Source organism: Caretta caretta, chromosome 1 (assembly GCF_965140235.1).
Source record: "Caretta caretta isolate rCarCar2 chromosome 1, rCarCar1.hap1, whole genome shotgun sequence".
Taxonomy (NCBI): Eukaryota; Metazoa; Chordata; order Testudines; family Cheloniidae; genus Caretta; species Caretta caretta.
The window spans coordinates 62,362,867-62,381,326 of NC_134206.1; the positions used below are offsets into that span (position 1 = coordinate 62,362,867).

Consider the following 18,460-nt stretch of genomic DNA (forward strand, 5'->3'; position numbering starts at 1 on the left):
CATGATCATTATAATTTGATTCGAAAATGTCAGAAGCCTCAAATATATATGTATTTACATCTGTACGGCTTAAAAAACTGCAATAGGAAATGGTGAAATGGTATAATATATTCTGTAAGCATTCTTCCTCTGAAACGGAAGGCACACAATCAGCAATTTAAAATCAGCTCCTAGACAAAGTGGAAAAACAGAGACCACCAATGGCACTTTGTATCTGAGCAGTATCCAAATTTGCTTTTTATCATTAGTTCACTGCATTGCTAGCTTGCAAACTTGCTTTTTTCCAGATAATTTTAGTCCTGCATATGCTTTTGTTATCCCTAAGCTGGACTTCTATAATGTCTTGCTTATTGTGTCTCCAGAATCTGTTATTTACAGACTTCAGTGTATTCAGGCTGCAGCTGCTAGGATTCTCACAAAAGAACAAGCACATTTGTAACCTGTTAAGACCTTACATTGGTTGCCTGTGAAGTTCTGGCTTGGATTAAAAAAATGTTGCTGAGTGACTTTTAAAACAACATTACAAAGGAACACCTATTTATCTCACAGATCTTTGTTTTATTTTTACATTCCTGAAATCTTCCCGTGTTCTACTTTCTGGAGGAAATCTGGCCTTTGTGTGTTCCAGATATTATCTTCAAAAACTGCTGAGCCAAAACATTTAGACACGTAGCATCCTGAAGGAGCAATTCTTCCAGATGATATGTTGTGTGAAAATTGGCTTTGCTAGATTTCAGAGTAAACTGAAAATACGTTGTGACTTTCTCTCAGTTGTCTTAGGTCCATTGACATAATTATGATTTGTGGTTTGACTGCAATGCAATCATTACTGGTGTAAATGCTCATATGTGAGTATGCAAATATATACATATATATATACATATACAGAAACATACATTGTACATACAAGATGTAAAGTGAAGTGTTGTTATATGATAACTTTCATTTTGTGAGTTTATAGGATTACATAATTTTCCAGTGGCCGAGTTGGGAGTGAGTAATGGTATCATAATTCATCCCAAATGATTGAAAATCAAAAGAATAATTTCATTTCTCACCATTTTAATTCTATAAATATACCTCCAGTATTCATTGTGTATATAAGTTCCTATTTCCCGAAGACTTATATTCTTATACACCTGCCAGTTGCAATAACAGATTGTGCTGCACTCAACCTCAAAAAAGTTCATCTCCTTATTGCTTTATGGTTTGAAGACTGGATCTTCCATAATGGGCACCCTTTGGTCAACCAAACATTGTTGTAAGATCCAGATTTTGAAGTGCTTAGCATCCATAACTGCAACCAAATTTTAAAAAGAGTTCAGCTGCTGTCTGGTGCCTAAAGAAGGGACAGATTTTCAAAAATGCTCTGGCCACTATTTTGGGGGCCTCCTATGTTTTATGTACCCAAGTGTGGAGGAAAAGTGGTAGCAGTTTTTTGGCACAGAAGGATATTGTTCATTTCATTTTAGGCATTTTCAAACCCTTTGAATTTCAGAGCTCAGATGGGTTTGGAGTTTTCAAAATATACAAAAATGCAGAAAGGCACCTTCACTTGAAATGCTACACTCATGAAATTAAGAGTAGAAGCCAGAGTGGTACAGAAGTCATCTCTGAAATGTTTCTTCTGTGTGCTGAAGGCAAGAAGGCTGGGATGATAGGGAGAGAGAAAATTCTGTCGTGATGTTGGCTGCAGCTGCTAATGCTTTCTCTTTCTCCAAGTTCCTTCCTCCAAAGATGATCAAGTAGATATTTAACACATGTAGTGAGCAGTGGGTGAGCAGTGTGGTCTAACTTATTTTTTTTGAAGCAAACTCTGTAGCGAGGGTTTTCAGCTTTCTAATTGCAGAAAACTAAACACCCTTGCCCCACCCCACCCCTACCCCAACGCCCCGCCCCACCCCTTCTCTGAGGCCCTGTCCCCTGTTCACTCCATCCCCGCTTCCCTCCATCGCTTGCTCTCCCCCACCCTAACTCACTTGCTTATTTTCACCAGGCTGGGGCAGGGGGTTTGGATGCAGGAAGGGGTGAGGGCTCTGGCTGGGGGTGTGGGCTCTGGGGTGGGGCCGAGGATGAGGGGTTTGGGAGAGGGTGAGGGCTCTGGCTGGGGGTGCGGGCTCAAGGATGGAGCCAGGGATGAAGTTTTGGGGTACAGGAGAGGGCTCTGGGCTGCGGCAGGGGGTTGGAGTGTGGAAGGGCATGTAGGGCTCTGGCTTGGGGTGCAGGCTCTGGGATGGGATAGAGGGTTGGGGTGCAGGGCAGGGTTGAGTGCCCCAGCTGGGAGTGTGGGATGGGGCTAAGTCCTGGGGCAGGGCATTGGGGTGTAGAAGGAGATGCAGTCTCCAGGAGGGAATTTGGATGCAGAAGTTGGAGTGCAGGCTTCAAAAGGGAGTTTGGGTGTGGGAGGGCTGGGGAAGGAGGTTGGGGATTAGGGCATGGGAGAGGGTTTGGGTGCGGGCTCCGGCTGGACTACACTTATCTCTGGTGGCTCCCGGAAGCGACTGGCATGTCCCTCTGCCTTCTAGGCAAAGGGGCGGCACAGGGCTCTGCTCCGTGCTTCCCCCCCACACAGGCAACACCTCCACAGCTCCCATTGGGGTGGGGGCAGCATGGGGTATCCCATGGTCATCCCTCTGCCTAGGAGCCGGACATGCTGGCTGCTTCTGGGAGCCACACGGAGCCAGGTAGGGAGCCTGCCAGCCCTGCTGCACTGGCAGCGCTGCCAACTGGAGTTTTAATGGCCCAGTCAGCAGCTGACCGGAGCTGCCAAAGTCCCTTTTCGACTGGGTGTTCCGGTCGAAAACCAGACACCTGGCAATCCTATCTGCAGCTCTACTAATCCGTAAATAAAAGCAGCAGCAGAGGGAGACTAGCTGAAAGTGTGTGGTATGTTGAAAACACCCTGACCTGTCTGGTAAATGGCCTGTATTTTTGCCTTATCAGGAGGTGCAGTGACTGATCTAATGTCCAATATCTTATGAATCACAGTGTGTGTTGTCCGTCAGTTCGGCTATGACATTTTCATGCTCTCTCTTTTTGTGGATTCTGGAGTGACTCTGAAGTCCAAAGGGTGATGCACATGCTCATGAGCAGATTGGGAGACAGTCATTGGTGAGCGTCTTGGTAGCTGTAGCAGTAGTATGACACTTTTCCCTTGCAGTTGACAATCGATTATTTCTATCCTCTTCAAAGGCTTGGAAAGCTCTGAGTGATTTGTGCTGCCAGGCTGATCTATTTAACGCAGCTTTCTCAAGATCATCTGGTTTTATTGCACCAAAGTGTATGCTGTTGCCAACGCTGTCCTTATAGTGCTTTCTGGGGCGGTCTTGATTCTGGTGTCCTTGTGCCAGTTCTCCATAGAAAATTTTTCTGGGGAGTCAATGTTCAGGCATCCTAATGATGTGTCCAACCCAGCATAATTGGGCTTTTATCAGCATGGCCTCGATGCTTATGGAATTTGAATTTTCAAGAATCTCTTGCATTAAAATTGCCTAGGATGATTAGTTTGTCACTTTGTGGTGTTGACTTGATGAGCAAGTCGAGATCAGAGTAGAACCGTTCCTTAGCATCGTCAGGGCTTGTTAAGGCGGGCTGGGAGCATATGCACTGATGATGGTAGCAAATCGTGACTTATTTAGTGGTAACCGGAGTTTCATGAGTCTTTTGTTAATGCCTATTGGAAAGTCTTCAAGACATTGCAAGAGTTTTGGTCTTAATGGCAATTCCCACACCAAGGATTCTATCTTTGTGTGGTTCTTGTCCCTTCCAATAGAAGGTATGACCCCCAGCCAGTTCTGTAATAATGCCCTCATCTGCCAATCTAGTTTCACTGAGTGCTGCAATGTCAATGCCATACCGGACTAGCTTTTTTGAAAGGAGAGCTGTTCTTCTTTCAAATCGAGAGGTATCGTCTTTGTCTATAATAGTCCTGATGTTCCAAGCAGCAATCTTTAGTGCTTTTTTAGTTATCTTTACTTTTCGACCATTTTGAGGATGATCCGCCAGCGGCAGTAAGCTGGCCGGATTTAATTTGGGCTGGGAATGTTTGGGGCACCTTTTCTAGCTGCTTCCCTTACAAAGGGAGAGCAGTGCAATCCTAAAAAGGGATGCTTTGTCACCTGGGTTGTTGCCGAGCTTCCTGGGTCAGGAATGGGCAACCAATGTCCCAGGCTGCTTGCATGCAGGCTTGGTGCTACAACTGCCAGTAATCATCTTCACCTGTTGCTTTGCCACTCCCCCATTGCCACAGGACGTTTAAAGAGAGATGTGCATTGAATGACGTGTGTGTGAAGTTCATTAAAGAGTCATTGCACTGGGACAATCCTATTCTCTCAGCTGCTGAAGCTTGGCACAGTGGCACAAAGACTGTTACAACTGGAGGCTTCTTTAGCTGCAGTGGATAGCCATGTAGTGCCCCATCATGCCTTTCGCCTTCCATAATACGTTGCTGCACTGCTTTTCAAGCCGTTGGACCAACATATGGTCTCTTTCACCTTAACTACCATAACAGTCTTCGTATGCTTGGGAGGGGAATCCCTAAATCACCGTCAGTTTCCACATTTCCGGTTATCCTCACCTAGTTTAGCCCGCCTGCCAAGGTGGTTTACTGGGGTGTGGCCGCTGTCGCATACTTACAGCTACTTGGAGCCACAGGTGAGAGCTGGGTGTACAGTGAGGACCAGAGAGGAAAAGAACCACTCAAGGACTCCAGCAATTTGGATCACTCAAAGGTACTACCTCTCCCATGCACCCCATACACCCCTATGAATCACAGTGGATGGAAACAAATGCTATAGACCTTTGGAAAGGTTGGAAATCCAGCTTGATCTGGTGGCTCATAAGATATCAGACCTTGAAAAGAGTCACATCATTCTGTCCACCCTCTTGCCTTTTAATCCACCTGATTACAGTGGCCACTCTCTTTAGAACTGTTAATCAGCATCAGTGATGTTTATTATCTGAAAACTTGTAATCCTCATTTTTGGAAAGTTGATATCATCAGTCCCCTCCTTGAGGCATGTAGTGATCACAGAAGTTACAGAGAGGTGAAGGGACTTGCCCGAAGTCACCAGCAGGTCAGCGGCAGAGGGTGGAATAGATCCTTCTCTCGACTACCCGGTCCAGTCCTCATTGCCTCTGAAATTGCTGGCATATTTGGTTGACCATTTTACCTGGGCATTCTGCTAGCAGTTTTGACAGTAGGGAGTTTAATTTGCTTTGTCATATTGCAATTCAATTGTCTGGGGTGTTATGGATATCTAAAGGGTAGGGTTTTAATTTAGCAATCTGTTGTGTTATTGAATTAGTTTTATGTTGTGTTAATCTCTTTGTCTCATGGCATTCATTGACTGTGATAATTGATGCACAATATATAACCAAGTTCTGTATTCACTTGGGTAACTGCATTCAATTGCCTGGTATAAAATATGAGTACTAAGTACAATCTGCTATGACTGAGAAGCTCTCATTGGAATGGACTTGTCGGCACTTTATCTTCCTGACAGCCTGTCTGAGGAAAGTCTAAAAGTCTCCCACAGCCCACCATGTAAGGATGGAGCATGGATATTTGCTTTGTGACTACGAAAAGAGAGATTCCCATAACTATTCTGTGGTCTTTTTAGAGTTCTGTTTGTGTTTACTGCATTGGGCATTAATACTGTGTTAATTGGAAGCTCCATAAAAATAAAAAATATACAGAAAGCTTTCTCCAGTTTTCTCCTCTATATTATTTTTAGGGCTAGATTCAGCTCAGTGGAGATACTGACCTGAGTAAAGTTACTCGTGCGCATGAGTGTTTGCAGAATCAGAACATTTATTTTGAATGCCTTCATGTTACTAATATTTAAAAGAGCATCAATTGGTTTAAAATCATGGGCCAGCTCCTCTGCTGAGGGAAAACAGCCTCGCTCCCCAGGAACTCAATGGAACTATGCTGGTTTACATCAGGTGAGGATCTGTCCCCCAACAGTCTTAAACAAATTTCCCTCCCTATCTTATGAGTAACACCTTTAATTGTTAAAAGGGGGAGAATTTTTGAAAATTGAATACAGTTTTCATCCTTTATATCTGTTTGCTTGTTGCATTGCATACAGTGTGGTCAGTGAAAATAAAATAGTCCGCTTCACTTTTGTTTCTGGTTTGTATGACTTTCTAGCTCTGGTGCAGAGCAATTCTGCAGTGTTTGCGTGGCAAAAACTGCAGGGAAATATTTAAAGCCACACAAAACTTTTTATTAAAAAAATCAAACTTTTCTTTTACTATTATGATTTGTAAAACTATTTTTTTTACAAAACCTAAATGTTGAGTCTAAACTGACTATTGAGCATCTCTATAAGATTATTTTATGCAATATCATTTTGCATAATATTAATGCAATGTAAGAATTTTTCTCCCATAAAGAATCTGTATTGAGAAAGAAGAACAGATCAATATCTTGTATTGTACCAGCACTGTTCTCAATACTATAGCTACAGTTTTGTCAATGCTGCCATTATATATCAATTTTTGGGTGGAGTTTCTTTAAGGATTTTTAGAATTAGTAGTTTCTAACTCCAGAGTCCAGTCCTGTGCTTCTCTTTTGCATCTTTCACCAGTTTAATGTACATCATTTTGCAGAATGTTCAACAAGGAGCTTAGGTGCACAGATTTGTTATTCAGCTCTATTTCACTGACAAAATAGCCTGCAGCAATTCTTGGTTAGAGGAGATCAGTTCAGCTTCAGGCTTTGGCTTTTTGTCTTTCACCCTTCCTGCGGCTATTTTCTTCTTCTTAGCGTATGTGCAAGTGCCTCAGGTGGCACGTGCTCAGGATTCATCACCGAATTTGGTCTGCTGGTTGGATCATTAGTTTCCCTGGCCCGGGTACTGACAGGGAGCATGTCATTAATGTCCAGCTGGTCAGGGAGAAAGCAAAGCATCCCTGAGCTACGTGGGAGAAGCTATGGGCACTTTAAAACCAGGAGTTCCCCAGATTCATAACCAGAGCTAGTGATACTGTTCAATAAGTGAATCACAAATATTTTCATGAATTAACACAATGCATTTCCTTTGCTGTTATTTGTGCAGTGATATTATTCATTTTCTGCAACTCGTGGTTTATTCAAGAAAATGTTCATAAACCCCCAAAGTTTCAGGCATTTTAGCATGAGTGGTGATTTGCCACTCATCCTTCTACTGCCACTCATCATTCTCCTGTTTAAAATTTCTCTTGTCCAGTCAAGAAGCAGAAGCCATACTCAAGTGATTTAGCTGACCAGCAGTGCATCCCAATAACACATGGTAAAAGACACTGTCAAAACAAATAGTTTGCAAGCTGCCAATAGGCAGAAATTTGTTTACTTAAAATGTTCAGCATTTACTTGTGAAGAGTAACACATGTAGAAGTCAGGATTGAATTGTGAATGATTCATAAAAAGGAAAGAGGATGTACTGAATGTCAGATAACTTATCGACTGCAAATAATTCGACCAGCTCTAACTTTGAAATGGATGTTAGTGGCCAAAAATTTGTCATCTGAGGCAGATGAAGGAGCTAAATATGGATTTAAGAAGCTGCAGTTTAGGCAACCACTTTTCAACATCTCAATATGTAGCTTGCTTGATGAAAGCCACCCTCTGTTCAGAGAATCCTGTGACCTCTGGCCAGTGTTTTTGGTACGTAGTGATTGTACATAAAATGTCAGTGTTATCATAGCACAATAAAGACATGACATAGCAAGGTCAAATAGTGAAATATGATAAATATTGAGATTTTAAGTAGACCCAGCGTGCCCCAGAACAAAATATGTTTTAACTTAGTAAAAGTGCCCATTTGTAAGTTACAACATATTATAAATGTGCAGAGTTAACTGATTACATTACGTAATTTTTTTTTTTTTTACCTGTGTGGCTTTTAAGGTGATCACCTTTATATGACATGAATTGTAATTATAGCTCCATGCCTCTGCATTACTTATGGGAGGGAGGCCATTTGTACAACCATGTTAACCTTTCTGGTTTATACTATATTCACATAATATTAGAAGATAAAAGTGTGGGGAGAATTAATCTAAAATATAGTCTAATCACTTTTATTATGTCTTTTCTAAAGATGAAATATTGAGCTTAACAAACTGGAAACCACACGCTTAATGTCTCTTAAGTAATTTTCATAAAGAAAATGAGCTCCAAACTATTTTCCAAAAAGGCACCTAAAATTTTTTCTCAAACCCACATTTACACTTATGTGTGTTTGGTTGTTTACATAAACATTTTGTCTGTGCAGTTAGCCTTTAGCCCAAACAAATGTGAGATTTGCACATTCAAATTCTCTATATGCATTTTTGGATTCTCTTTTGCAAATCTTATCCTTAAAGCCTCCTTTTGCTTCCAGTGAAATGAATTCCAAAACTTCAGCTGACTTCTGTGATGAAAGACTAGGGACTTAAGGTTTGAACCAGCCAAGCACAATTAAATCAATGGGAATTTTTCCATTGACTTCAATGAGCTTTGGATCAAGCCTTTAGTGCTCTTACACAGCAGTGAAGCAATCATGACAGACTGTAAAGGCTCCAAAAAACCCACTGCAGTCTGTTACATAAGTAATGCATAAAAGGCCTAAAATAGGCTTAGATATGTGCTTATCTCAAGCAAAATAAATATTGCTCTCTCTACCGTAAGAATTTGAAGGTGCTGTTATAATCAAAGTTGTCACCTCTCAGTTTGGTTACATGCTTTATTTTCCTTTTCTTCAAATCCTTTTAATTATCAGAAATACGCAGACAAATAAGAGTCACAGACAAAAGAATTACCTTTATTGCAACCTTTCATGTTGCAACAGAAACCTGACAAAAGCAAAGACATTTCAGATGGAGGCTGGATGTGCCCCCATTCCTTCACACTGGTGTCACTCTGTGGGCTCAGGATATTGTGTTTGTTAAAGAAAGTATGTCTTCCTTAACATTGCAAGCCCTTCCTGGTTAGTGTTCCACTCTTAAAGTTATTCCTTCGCTTGGAAACATATTTAACAGGCAACTGTTTCCTCGAAACTCACAACATCAATTAATTTTTAACTTTTAAAAAAATTCATATGCAGCCCAAGTATGTCCTTTCAATTGATGCCGGCATGCCGAGGTGGCTGTGCAGGTACTGATAAAACCTAATTTGTGAAGGCTTTTCAGCCAGAGGCAAGACATCCGATAGGTTCATACATGGGCACCATTTATTCAGTAAGCAAGAATCCAGGTTAGTTGAAACTCCTTCACTAACACCTGATGAAGGTGTACAACTGAACTGGATTTGGAGATCCAACTGTGAGTAGATAGGAACTTCATATAGATTTCAGTCAGGGCATGCTATTTTGAAATTAGACTTTAAAATCAGCATTTAATATCTGATTACTTGTGTTTTCTTGCAGCGCCTAATGAACTGTGTGTGGAGTCTGCATTCAGTGACAGACATATTTTCCCATTGCAAGATGTTATTAATACAGTAGTGGATACGTTCCTACTTGAAGTCAGTCAGTGACAAAAGGAACCAGTTTAAACGATGGCTGCTGGTAAGCATCTGCACTATGCAGTGGCCACCAAAAATATTGTTGCTAAAACGATTAGTGATAAGTAACTTTTGTTTTCAAATGGAACTTAATAATCTTTTTCCTAAGATAAGTAAAATTGGTGTGACCTCTTTTTACATACAGTTGCCTAAAAAATGTCTTTAATGTTTCTTTAATAAACTACCCGGTACATGTCATGAGAAATGTGTCCCTTCTTTGAATATGTGGAAATTTCATGCTGTGTATTTCCATAGAAACATTTGCCATTGATTAGGTAGTCTTAAATTATAAGCTCTTTTGAGCAGGATCGTATCTTCTCTTACTGCTATACAGCACCTAGTAATTTTATGGGTGCTCCAAAAAGATGTATCATAATAATAAAAAAGTTGATTATTTTTGGTGAGATTTATTTATGTCTCAAACACCCTTTTTTCTGTTACAATTTGTGGCATATTGACTTTTAAACTCAGAATTTGTTTCTTTTACCACAGCCGCTGATGGTTTGGGAAGTACAACTATAGATACCACACAACTTAATATGTCAGTCACTGATCCAACAGCTTGGGCCACCGCTATGAATAACCTCGGGATGGTTCCAGTAGGATTAGCTGGACAACAGCTTGTGACAGGTAAGATTTCTGTTAGAGATTTGTTGCATGTGTCTATGGATTTTTTTCAATCTTTTTATAAACATCTGGAATCATTTCTGAAGACAGGTGTATTTTTATAGTCTCAGAACAATTTTTGTAGGTGCACAGCTTCTGTGATTAATATTGCATACTATGTGTTAGTCTCTTTGTATAATGGGTATGTAATCCATACCGTGTTTTAACCAAGTGGAACAGCCAAAATCTTTGGGGAAATCAGAGTTCTAAACCATTCATCTCCAGGCTCTATGCTGGGTCTAGGTTAGGGAGGGGATCAAGAGACGAACTTAGTCTTTGAGAGAGAGCTGATTTTCCATTCCAGTAGCTTTCCTTGAGGTTTTGGGCAGTGGCTGCAACCTCCTGACTGGAGGAAGATGGTTGTGCTGACAAAAGAAAGTGTAGCTATAAATAGATTCGGAAAAAATGTGAATCACATGCAATTCATATCCACTGGTAACATCAGCTAACTGAAAGAGAGAAGCAATCCTGTTCTTCTAACTTTTTTGAACACCATAATTAATTTTCAAGGGCTATTATTCTTTTACTTTCTCATTTCATTTACAGCTTGTGAGAGCTCTGTAGTGGATCACTTAATCTTTCTAGCAATAATAAAAATATTATTTTGCCCATTACAAACATTGAAGGTTCAATCCTGCTCCCATTAAAATCAGTTGATTTCGGTAGGAGCAGGTTCGCGTCAAAATGAATTCAGTTTCACAACACTCTTGTGAGGTACATACAATGGGCCAGATCCACAGCTGATGTAAATCAGCTTAGCACCCTGTAAGAAAGATAGGGTATAAAACCAACCTTAGGTAAGCAACTGCTTAACTGATTATTCGTACCGCCTTGCTTATGGTTCTTTTAATTTTGATTGCTTAACTAGAGAAACGGACTCGAAAGATGAATTTAGTTTTATAGAGTTTCATTAAATATCCTTATCAACAGGAATTAATAGCACAGAATATAAGAAGTATTGGATTATGATTTGGCTAACATAAACTAGTAAAATTTGTCAGTATAATCATGTAGGTTTTCAGAATCAAATTATACAAAGACAATAGAAAATAACACATATACTCAATCACTATGTTGGGAAAGTATTGTTGTTGTTTTTTAATTTTGGCTAAGGGCACGTCTATACAGGAAAAAAAACAACCCTGCGGCAGCAAGTGTCAGAGCCCGGGTCAACTGTCTCCAGGTTGCAGGGCTTGCGCTATAGGGCTAAAAAGAGCAGTATGGATGTTTCCACTCAGGCTGGAGCCCAGACTTGACAGCCCCACCACCCTGACCTCCTCAGGGTTCAGAGTCAGAGCTCCAGTCAAGCAGAGATGTTTACATTGCTATTTGCAGCCCCATACCATGAACCCTGAGTCAATTGAGACTTGCTGCTGCAGGTTTGCTTGCTTGCTTGTTTGTTTGTTTTGTTTTGTTTTGCAGTGTGGTCAGGTGTCCTTATAAATACACATTTTGGTTTTAGTTCCTTTTATTTACTGACTCTTTCAGCATAGGCGTATTTCAGTAACTCGATAGCACAAACATGTCTGGTTGCAAACATTAGCCTTACTTCTTCGCTTTATCACTTAAACTAAAAGAAATCTATATGAACGCAGCTCCTTTCTTTTCTAACAGGATTGCCCATGAGGTAAACCCTGTCATTGAAATTTACAATATTTTGCCCAAAGCTGTATCACTTATAGTTGACCTCCCTTTTATACACATTTTAATTATAATATTAAATTCCATCAAGTTCCCTATTTTACAACTCTATCTGGCACACCATAAGATATCAGTGTTTGATATTAATTTAATAGATATTTTTTAATTCATTCACCGACAGGGAAAAAAGGGAAGTCTCTTTAGCTGCACTTGCTCTTTTAGAAAAGAAATGTCTTTGAAGAAATCCAACTATTAGACCTGAGGTTTTTCTTCTCGTAGGCCTTCATTCTATCTTTTCTAAAGGGCCTTGATGCCTGGGCAAATCTTAAAATGTAATAACTCATAATTTTGGGGCCCTAGTTACTGCAACTATGTTTGCCTCCTAGGGGATTTGTGAAGTTAAATTTTTGGCTATCCTTTCTGAAATTAGGCAGTGAATGGAATTATGCCAATTTACACTAGCTGAGGCTCTGGCCCAGAATTACTCAACTTATAGATGGGTAAACTAAGACACAGAGAAGTTAGGTTATTAGTCCAGGATCACACAACCAGTCAGTCCAGAGCAGGAAATATAGCTGGTGCAGATCTTGGGTTGATTCCCAGTCCCCTGCTATAACCATTAGATACACTGTTTTCCCAACTATACAGCTGTACGTTGTCTTAAATTCTTCATCCATTTGGGACATTGGTGTTCAGTTGTGCAGTAAACTAGAGAGTCACACACTTCATTGCTTATGTAGGCCGAACTGTACACCCAATGAGGGAGAGCAACATATTAAGCTGCTGCCTGTTATGTATAGGCAGTAGGTGGTGTGGAGATTTCTCTACCTGTGGTACCAAATGAGCATCCTATGGGCCTGATTTTCCAATGAAGGCTTTTCCAGTTTTCAGATTTTCACCAAAAGCAATAGGGTTCTGCCTGCTGATGCCTAGAACAGTCTCTAAAGAAATTTGAATTGATCAGATTTGTTGTTCGAAAGCTATTGTGTCGCAGATAGAAATGCCATCGAGTTGAGTATAGAGCTTTGCTTCGCTTGACCTATAAATAAGTGCCCTCTAGAAACAAACTAGCCCAGTGCTGTTTTGATGTGCTTTACTGAACTTTGACTTTATATCTCCCTTCATATTATTTCCTTGTGTGAGGATCTCAAGGGTTTCAGTTTATCACCCTGATTGCTGCTAGTTTATTTTTGGAACTATTTTTTACCACCTATATTAGGAGCACTGCTTGGATCAGTTAATATTTGTACAGCACTTTTAAAGTGTAAAGTGTGGCATAAGTGATAAGTATTAATTGCTAGAGTGGAATATCTCCTTATTTCCAGCTAGGAGTAGAAGAGTCCCCTTCTCTCATGCCTTTTGCTTTCCTATGCATAAAACTAGGTACAGTAGAATCTCAGCATTATGAACAGCAGAGTTACGAACTGACCAGTCAACCGCACACCTCATTTGGAACCAGAAGTACGCAATCAGGCAGCAGAGACCAAAAAAAAAAAAAAAAAAGCAAATATTCTACAGCACAGTATTGTGTTAAATGTAAACTACTAAAAAAATAAAGGGAAAGTTTAAAAAAAGATTTGATGAGGTAAGGAAACTGTTTCTGTGCTTGTACCATTTAAATTTTTCTTGTGCATAGTAAAATTTCAAAGCTGTATTAAGTCTATGTTCTGTTGTAAACTTTTGAAAGAACAACTATAACGTTTTGTTCAGATTTACAAATATTTCAGAGTTACGAACAGCCTCCATTCCCGAGCTGTTCATAACGCTGAAGTTCTACTGTATTATGTATTTCCCAAAGTAAATAGGTGCTTTGACATTTCACTCACCCCTCTCCATGATTTTGAGTTTTGACATTTTTCACCATGACAAAACCACGATTTTCACAATACTTTGCCATGAAAAGAATTATAGCTCTACTGGTATGGCACATTTATCTGCACTGAATTACATTTTCCATCCATTGTTTTAGCCCAAGTACTTAAATGGTTCTTCACCCTTCCTGAGTCTGGTGTTCATGATTTATGTTAATCCTCGTGATACGTTAAACTTCTTCAGCATTTACACTTTGCTTTCAGTAACCTCATCAGCAGTATTTCTACAAACAAAAAAAGAGGAGACCCCTATGGAATCCCAGCACTAACTTCTTTCTGGCGCTAAAAAGACCTATTTCTGGCTGTTTTTATTTTCCTGCCTGGTGCCAATAAGGAATGCGGTAAATACCTTAGACTGAGTTTAGGTTGAGAATTATCTTGCATGTGAAATGTTACCTAAGCTAGCACAGTCTGAAATTTTGACTACAGTACAACTTGTGGTGTCCTGGTGCATCAACTTTGTCTACAATCCTTGAGTTTCCCCAAAAGATATTCAGGCATGGCTTTCCCTTCCTGAAGGCCATGCCGGCTGTTACTAAGCTGCAGAGCTTTCCCCTCCACTTTTCCTCCATTTGATCTGCTCAAACTGTTTTAAGCTTTTTGTTCCTTTCCTCAGCTGATGTTAATTTAGTTGCTCTGTAGTACCCCAGAACTTGTGTCTTGTAATAGAATTATGCTGGCCACTTGGCAGCTTGCAGAACACTCTCCTGAACTGAGAATTTGTAAAAATGACAGCTTAAGCTTCTGCAATATCTGGTCAATTTTCCTATAAGTCTGGGATGTGCGTTTTGTGGTCCTGGTGACTAATCAATTTTAAGCACTGCTAACCTTTTAATACCTGTTTAGATGTTATCTGTACACATTTCATTCCTTATCTCCTAGTGCTGTAAATTTTGATTTTTGATCTAGGCAAATGTCAGAGCCTTTCATTTGTAAAGATGGATTCTTGTGAATACATGTATAACATCTCTTCTGTTTCTATATTATTTGCTTCTACTTGTTATTTAGAAGGCTCATCATTTTTGGTTATATTTGGCTACTGCATTACATATAATTTAATGTATGTATTTTTACATTATATATATATATATATATATATATATATATATATATATATATATATATATATATATATATATATATATTGTGACAGGGTCGGGCCAGATGGCAACAGAAGGGTAATAGAAGGCAGATATATTAGCCCTAGGTTAAGTAGGTCCCTTTTCCCTGAGTAAGGTAACAGGGAAGGTTCCAGAACAATCAGGAACCTTCTGGAGACAATTAAGACAGACAGGCTGATTAGAACACCTGCAGCCAATCAAGAAGCTGCTAGAATCAATTAAGGCAGGCTAATCAGGGCACCTGGGTTTTAAAAAAAGGAACTCACTTCAGTTTGTGGTGCACGTGTAAGGAGCTGGGAGCACGAGGCGCTAGGAGCTGAGAGTGGGAACACATACTGTTGGAGGAGTGAGGTGTACAAGCATTATCAGACACCAGGAGGAAGGTCCTATGGTGAGGATAAAGATGATGTTGGGAGGAGGCCATGGGGAAGTAGCCCAGGGAGTTGTAGCTGTCGCACAGCTGTTCCAGGAAGAACTCTAGACAGCTGCATTCCACAGGGTCCTGGGCTGGAACCCGGAGTAGAGGGCGGGTCCGGGTTCCCCCCCAAACCTCCCAACTCCTGGTCAGACACAGGAGGAGTTGACCTGGACTGTGGGTTCACGAAAACGGCCAAACTGAGGGCTACCGTGAAGCTCCAAGGTGAGCAAATCCGCCAATAAGCGCAAGATCCACCAAGGTAGAGGAGGAACTTTGTCATATATATATATCTATGTAATAATGAATTTAGTTTAATTGTTAAAGATAGATGCAGTATAGTTCTAAGTATAGGGGTTCTAAGCCCCTCTCTTCAGTAGGTTGCAAGTTTTCCAAAAAATTACCTTTGCGGCTGAAATTTCTCATTCTTGGTCTCAGCCTAGAGGTGAACGTTTTCTGGAAAGGTTGGAGCAAATCTGTTAAACAGCGTTTAAATTATCCAAGCACTAAAACTGGTGTTTTCCACACTTTGAGACTTTGAGAAATATTGTCAGTTTCTTCTATGTGCTGCATCTTTTGTATGATTTGAAGCCCTCCCCATTCACTCAGTGGGAGTCACAGCAATTCTGGTACTCCACTGCCCACTATTTAATGTATTTAGAGTGATTTTTGAAAAAATGTTATTGATCACAGATCATTGGAGAGACTTATTTTGGTTTGCAGGGGAAATTTTTCAAAATAATTTTAGCTGAATATTGTCATTTTAGGGTGGTGTTTGCCTCAGCAAGTTGCATCAGATCACCCTGTTTTCTGAAAGGCAACATGCTGTCAGATGAGTGATTTATTTCTCCTATTGCTTTCTGATTGTTCTTTTGGTTCTAGGCCATCATTGTGAATATAGTGAATTAGCTTGCGTATTTATTCATCGAGACTAATTTTAAGTTTAGGAGACTGTTGAAGAAAAATTTGCCACAGTTTGTGAATCTAAGATGGTGGATGGGCAAAAATGTTGAAAATATAAATAAAAGTGAGGATGGGTATAGTTGCCTGAAAGTCACACACCTGGACACCCTTAGAAGCTTATTTAATGTCTTTGTGCACACATGTGCTGTGTGATAAATCAAACAAAAACCACAAGTCCAGACTATGACGGGTTCCCCGGGGGTGCCACCTGGCATTGGGGTAATACGAGCCCCCGTGACCCACCAGCCTGGGCTCCCTCTCACACTATGCTGCTGTGACAAGCTGCAAGGCTGTCCAAGCTTGCTCTTTCACCAGCATACACACAGGTAGGGACAACCCAACTGCAGTACTTACAGGCTGCTGTGATCAGCTCTGCATGGGGAGGCTACAGCTAAGGAACTGCTCAGCTGCTCAAGAGCATAACCCCCCTCTGAAGGGTAAACCCAAAATTATACTGTCTTGCACTGCACAGAGATTTGTACAGTGTAAGCTCATGAAATTCGCCCCCTCCCTCAATGTGAAGAAGGATATTCAAGAGCTTTCTGCACCCAGTTAGGATTTCCACACACTGGTTTTAAACACAACAAAAACAAGTTTATTAACTACAAAAGATAGGTTGTAAGTGATTATAAGGGATAGCAAACAGATCAAAACTGATTACCTAGCAAACAAAGAAAACATGCAAACTAAGCTTAATATACTAAAGAGATTGGATATGAGTAGCAAATTCTTACCCTAAATGATGATTTAAGCTGTCTGCAGAGATTCTTGAGGGGCCAGCCACACTTGCTTACAGCTTTAAACCCCAGGTATTTCTTTCACAGGTTTATAATCCCTCTAGCCTGGGTCCAGCACTTCCCCCAGTTTAGTCCTTGTTCCTCAGGTGTTTCCAGGAGTCTCTTTGGGCAGGGAGTCAATGAAGAACCACAATGACATCACTCCCCTACCTTAAATAGCTTTTACATATGGCAGGATCCCTTTGTCTCCAAGCTTGGTTTCCATTCCTTTCAGTGGATAAACACTGGTATTCCAAGTTGGAGTCCAGTACCAAGTGATCTGGTCACATGCCCCTGTAGTGTCATAGCAGCCAAGACTCGATGCTACAAACAGCCTCACTTGGGAAGGCTCCCCAGGTGTAAACACATTTGTAATATATACATCAACAATATTCCTAACTTCAGGTACCAAAATGATACATGCATACAAGTAGGATAATCATATTCAGTAAATCATAACCTTTCCAATGGTATTGTATATGACTCATCTTGCATAAAATACATCATAATTATGCCATACTCATATCATAATAATATTATTATAAAGAATGTGGGGCGTAGTGTCACACACACGTTCACAAAGAGAGTTATACACTTGATCTATAAAGTAATTTATTCCTGGCAAATTACACCATCTGTCTATTAATTGACCTGTATGCCTGAAAACTGAGATCACTATGGTTCCTAGAATCTTATATCATAAAAAGTCAGAAAACAGATGACTGTGGCTTAAAGAATTCCTTTAGTCTTCTCCCTTGATTCATCTCTTTTCCGCCATAACAATTGCTGAAGCATGCTGTCATAAATATAAAGGGAAAGGTAAACCCCTTTGAAATCCCTCCTGGCCAGGGGAAAGCTCCTCTCACCTGTAAAGGGTTAAGAAGCTAAAGGTAACCTCGCTGGCACCTGACCAAAATGACCAATGAGGAGACAAGATACTTTCAAAAGCTGGGAGGAGGGAGAGGAACAAAGGGTCTGTGTCTGTCTGTAGTCGTCTTGGCCAGGGACAGAACAGGAATGGAGGCTTAGAACTTTTAGTAAGTAATCTAGCTAGGTATGTGTTAGATTATGATTTCTTTAAATGGCTGAGAAAAGAATTGTGCTGAATAGAATAACTATTTCTGTCTGTATATCTTTTTTGTAACTTAAGGTTTTGCCTAGAGGGGTTCTCTATGTTTTTGAATCTAATTACCCTGTAAGATATCTACCATCCTGATTTTACAGGGGGGATTTCTTTATTTCTATTTACTGCTATTTTTTATTAAAAGTCTTCTTGTAAAAAACTGAATGCTTTTTCATTGCTCTCAGATCCAAGGGTTTGGGTCTGTGGTCACCTATGCAAATTGGTGAGGCTTTTTATCCAACATTTCCCAGGAGAGGGGGGGGGTGCAAGTGTTGGGAGGATTGATCATTGTTCTTAAGATCCAAGGGTCTGGGTCTGTAGTCACCTAGGCAAATTGGTGAGGCTTTTTACCAAA

At 40.3% G+C, this 18,460-nt stretch overlaps 1 protein-coding gene across 6 annotated transcripts in view; it reads left to right on the plus strand.

Annotated features, from left to right (window-relative positions):
* ENOX1 (ecto-NOX disulfide-thiol exchanger 1) overlaps positions 1–18,460 on the plus strand; it is a 508,731-nt gene that overhangs the window by 303,627 nt on the left and 186,644 nt on the right. For all 6 annotated transcript variants that reach the window (XM_075128654.1, XM_048851020.2, XM_048851038.2 and 3 more), the window contains 2 exons: positions 9,393–9,533; positions 10,022–10,159. In XM_075128654.1, coding sequence (XP_074984755.1) covers positions 9,524–9,533; positions 10,022–10,159 — 148 coding nt within the window. In that variant the 5' untranslated portion in view covers positions 9,393–9,523. The remainder of the gene's footprint in view (positions 1–9,392; positions 9,534–10,021; positions 10,160–18,460) is intronic.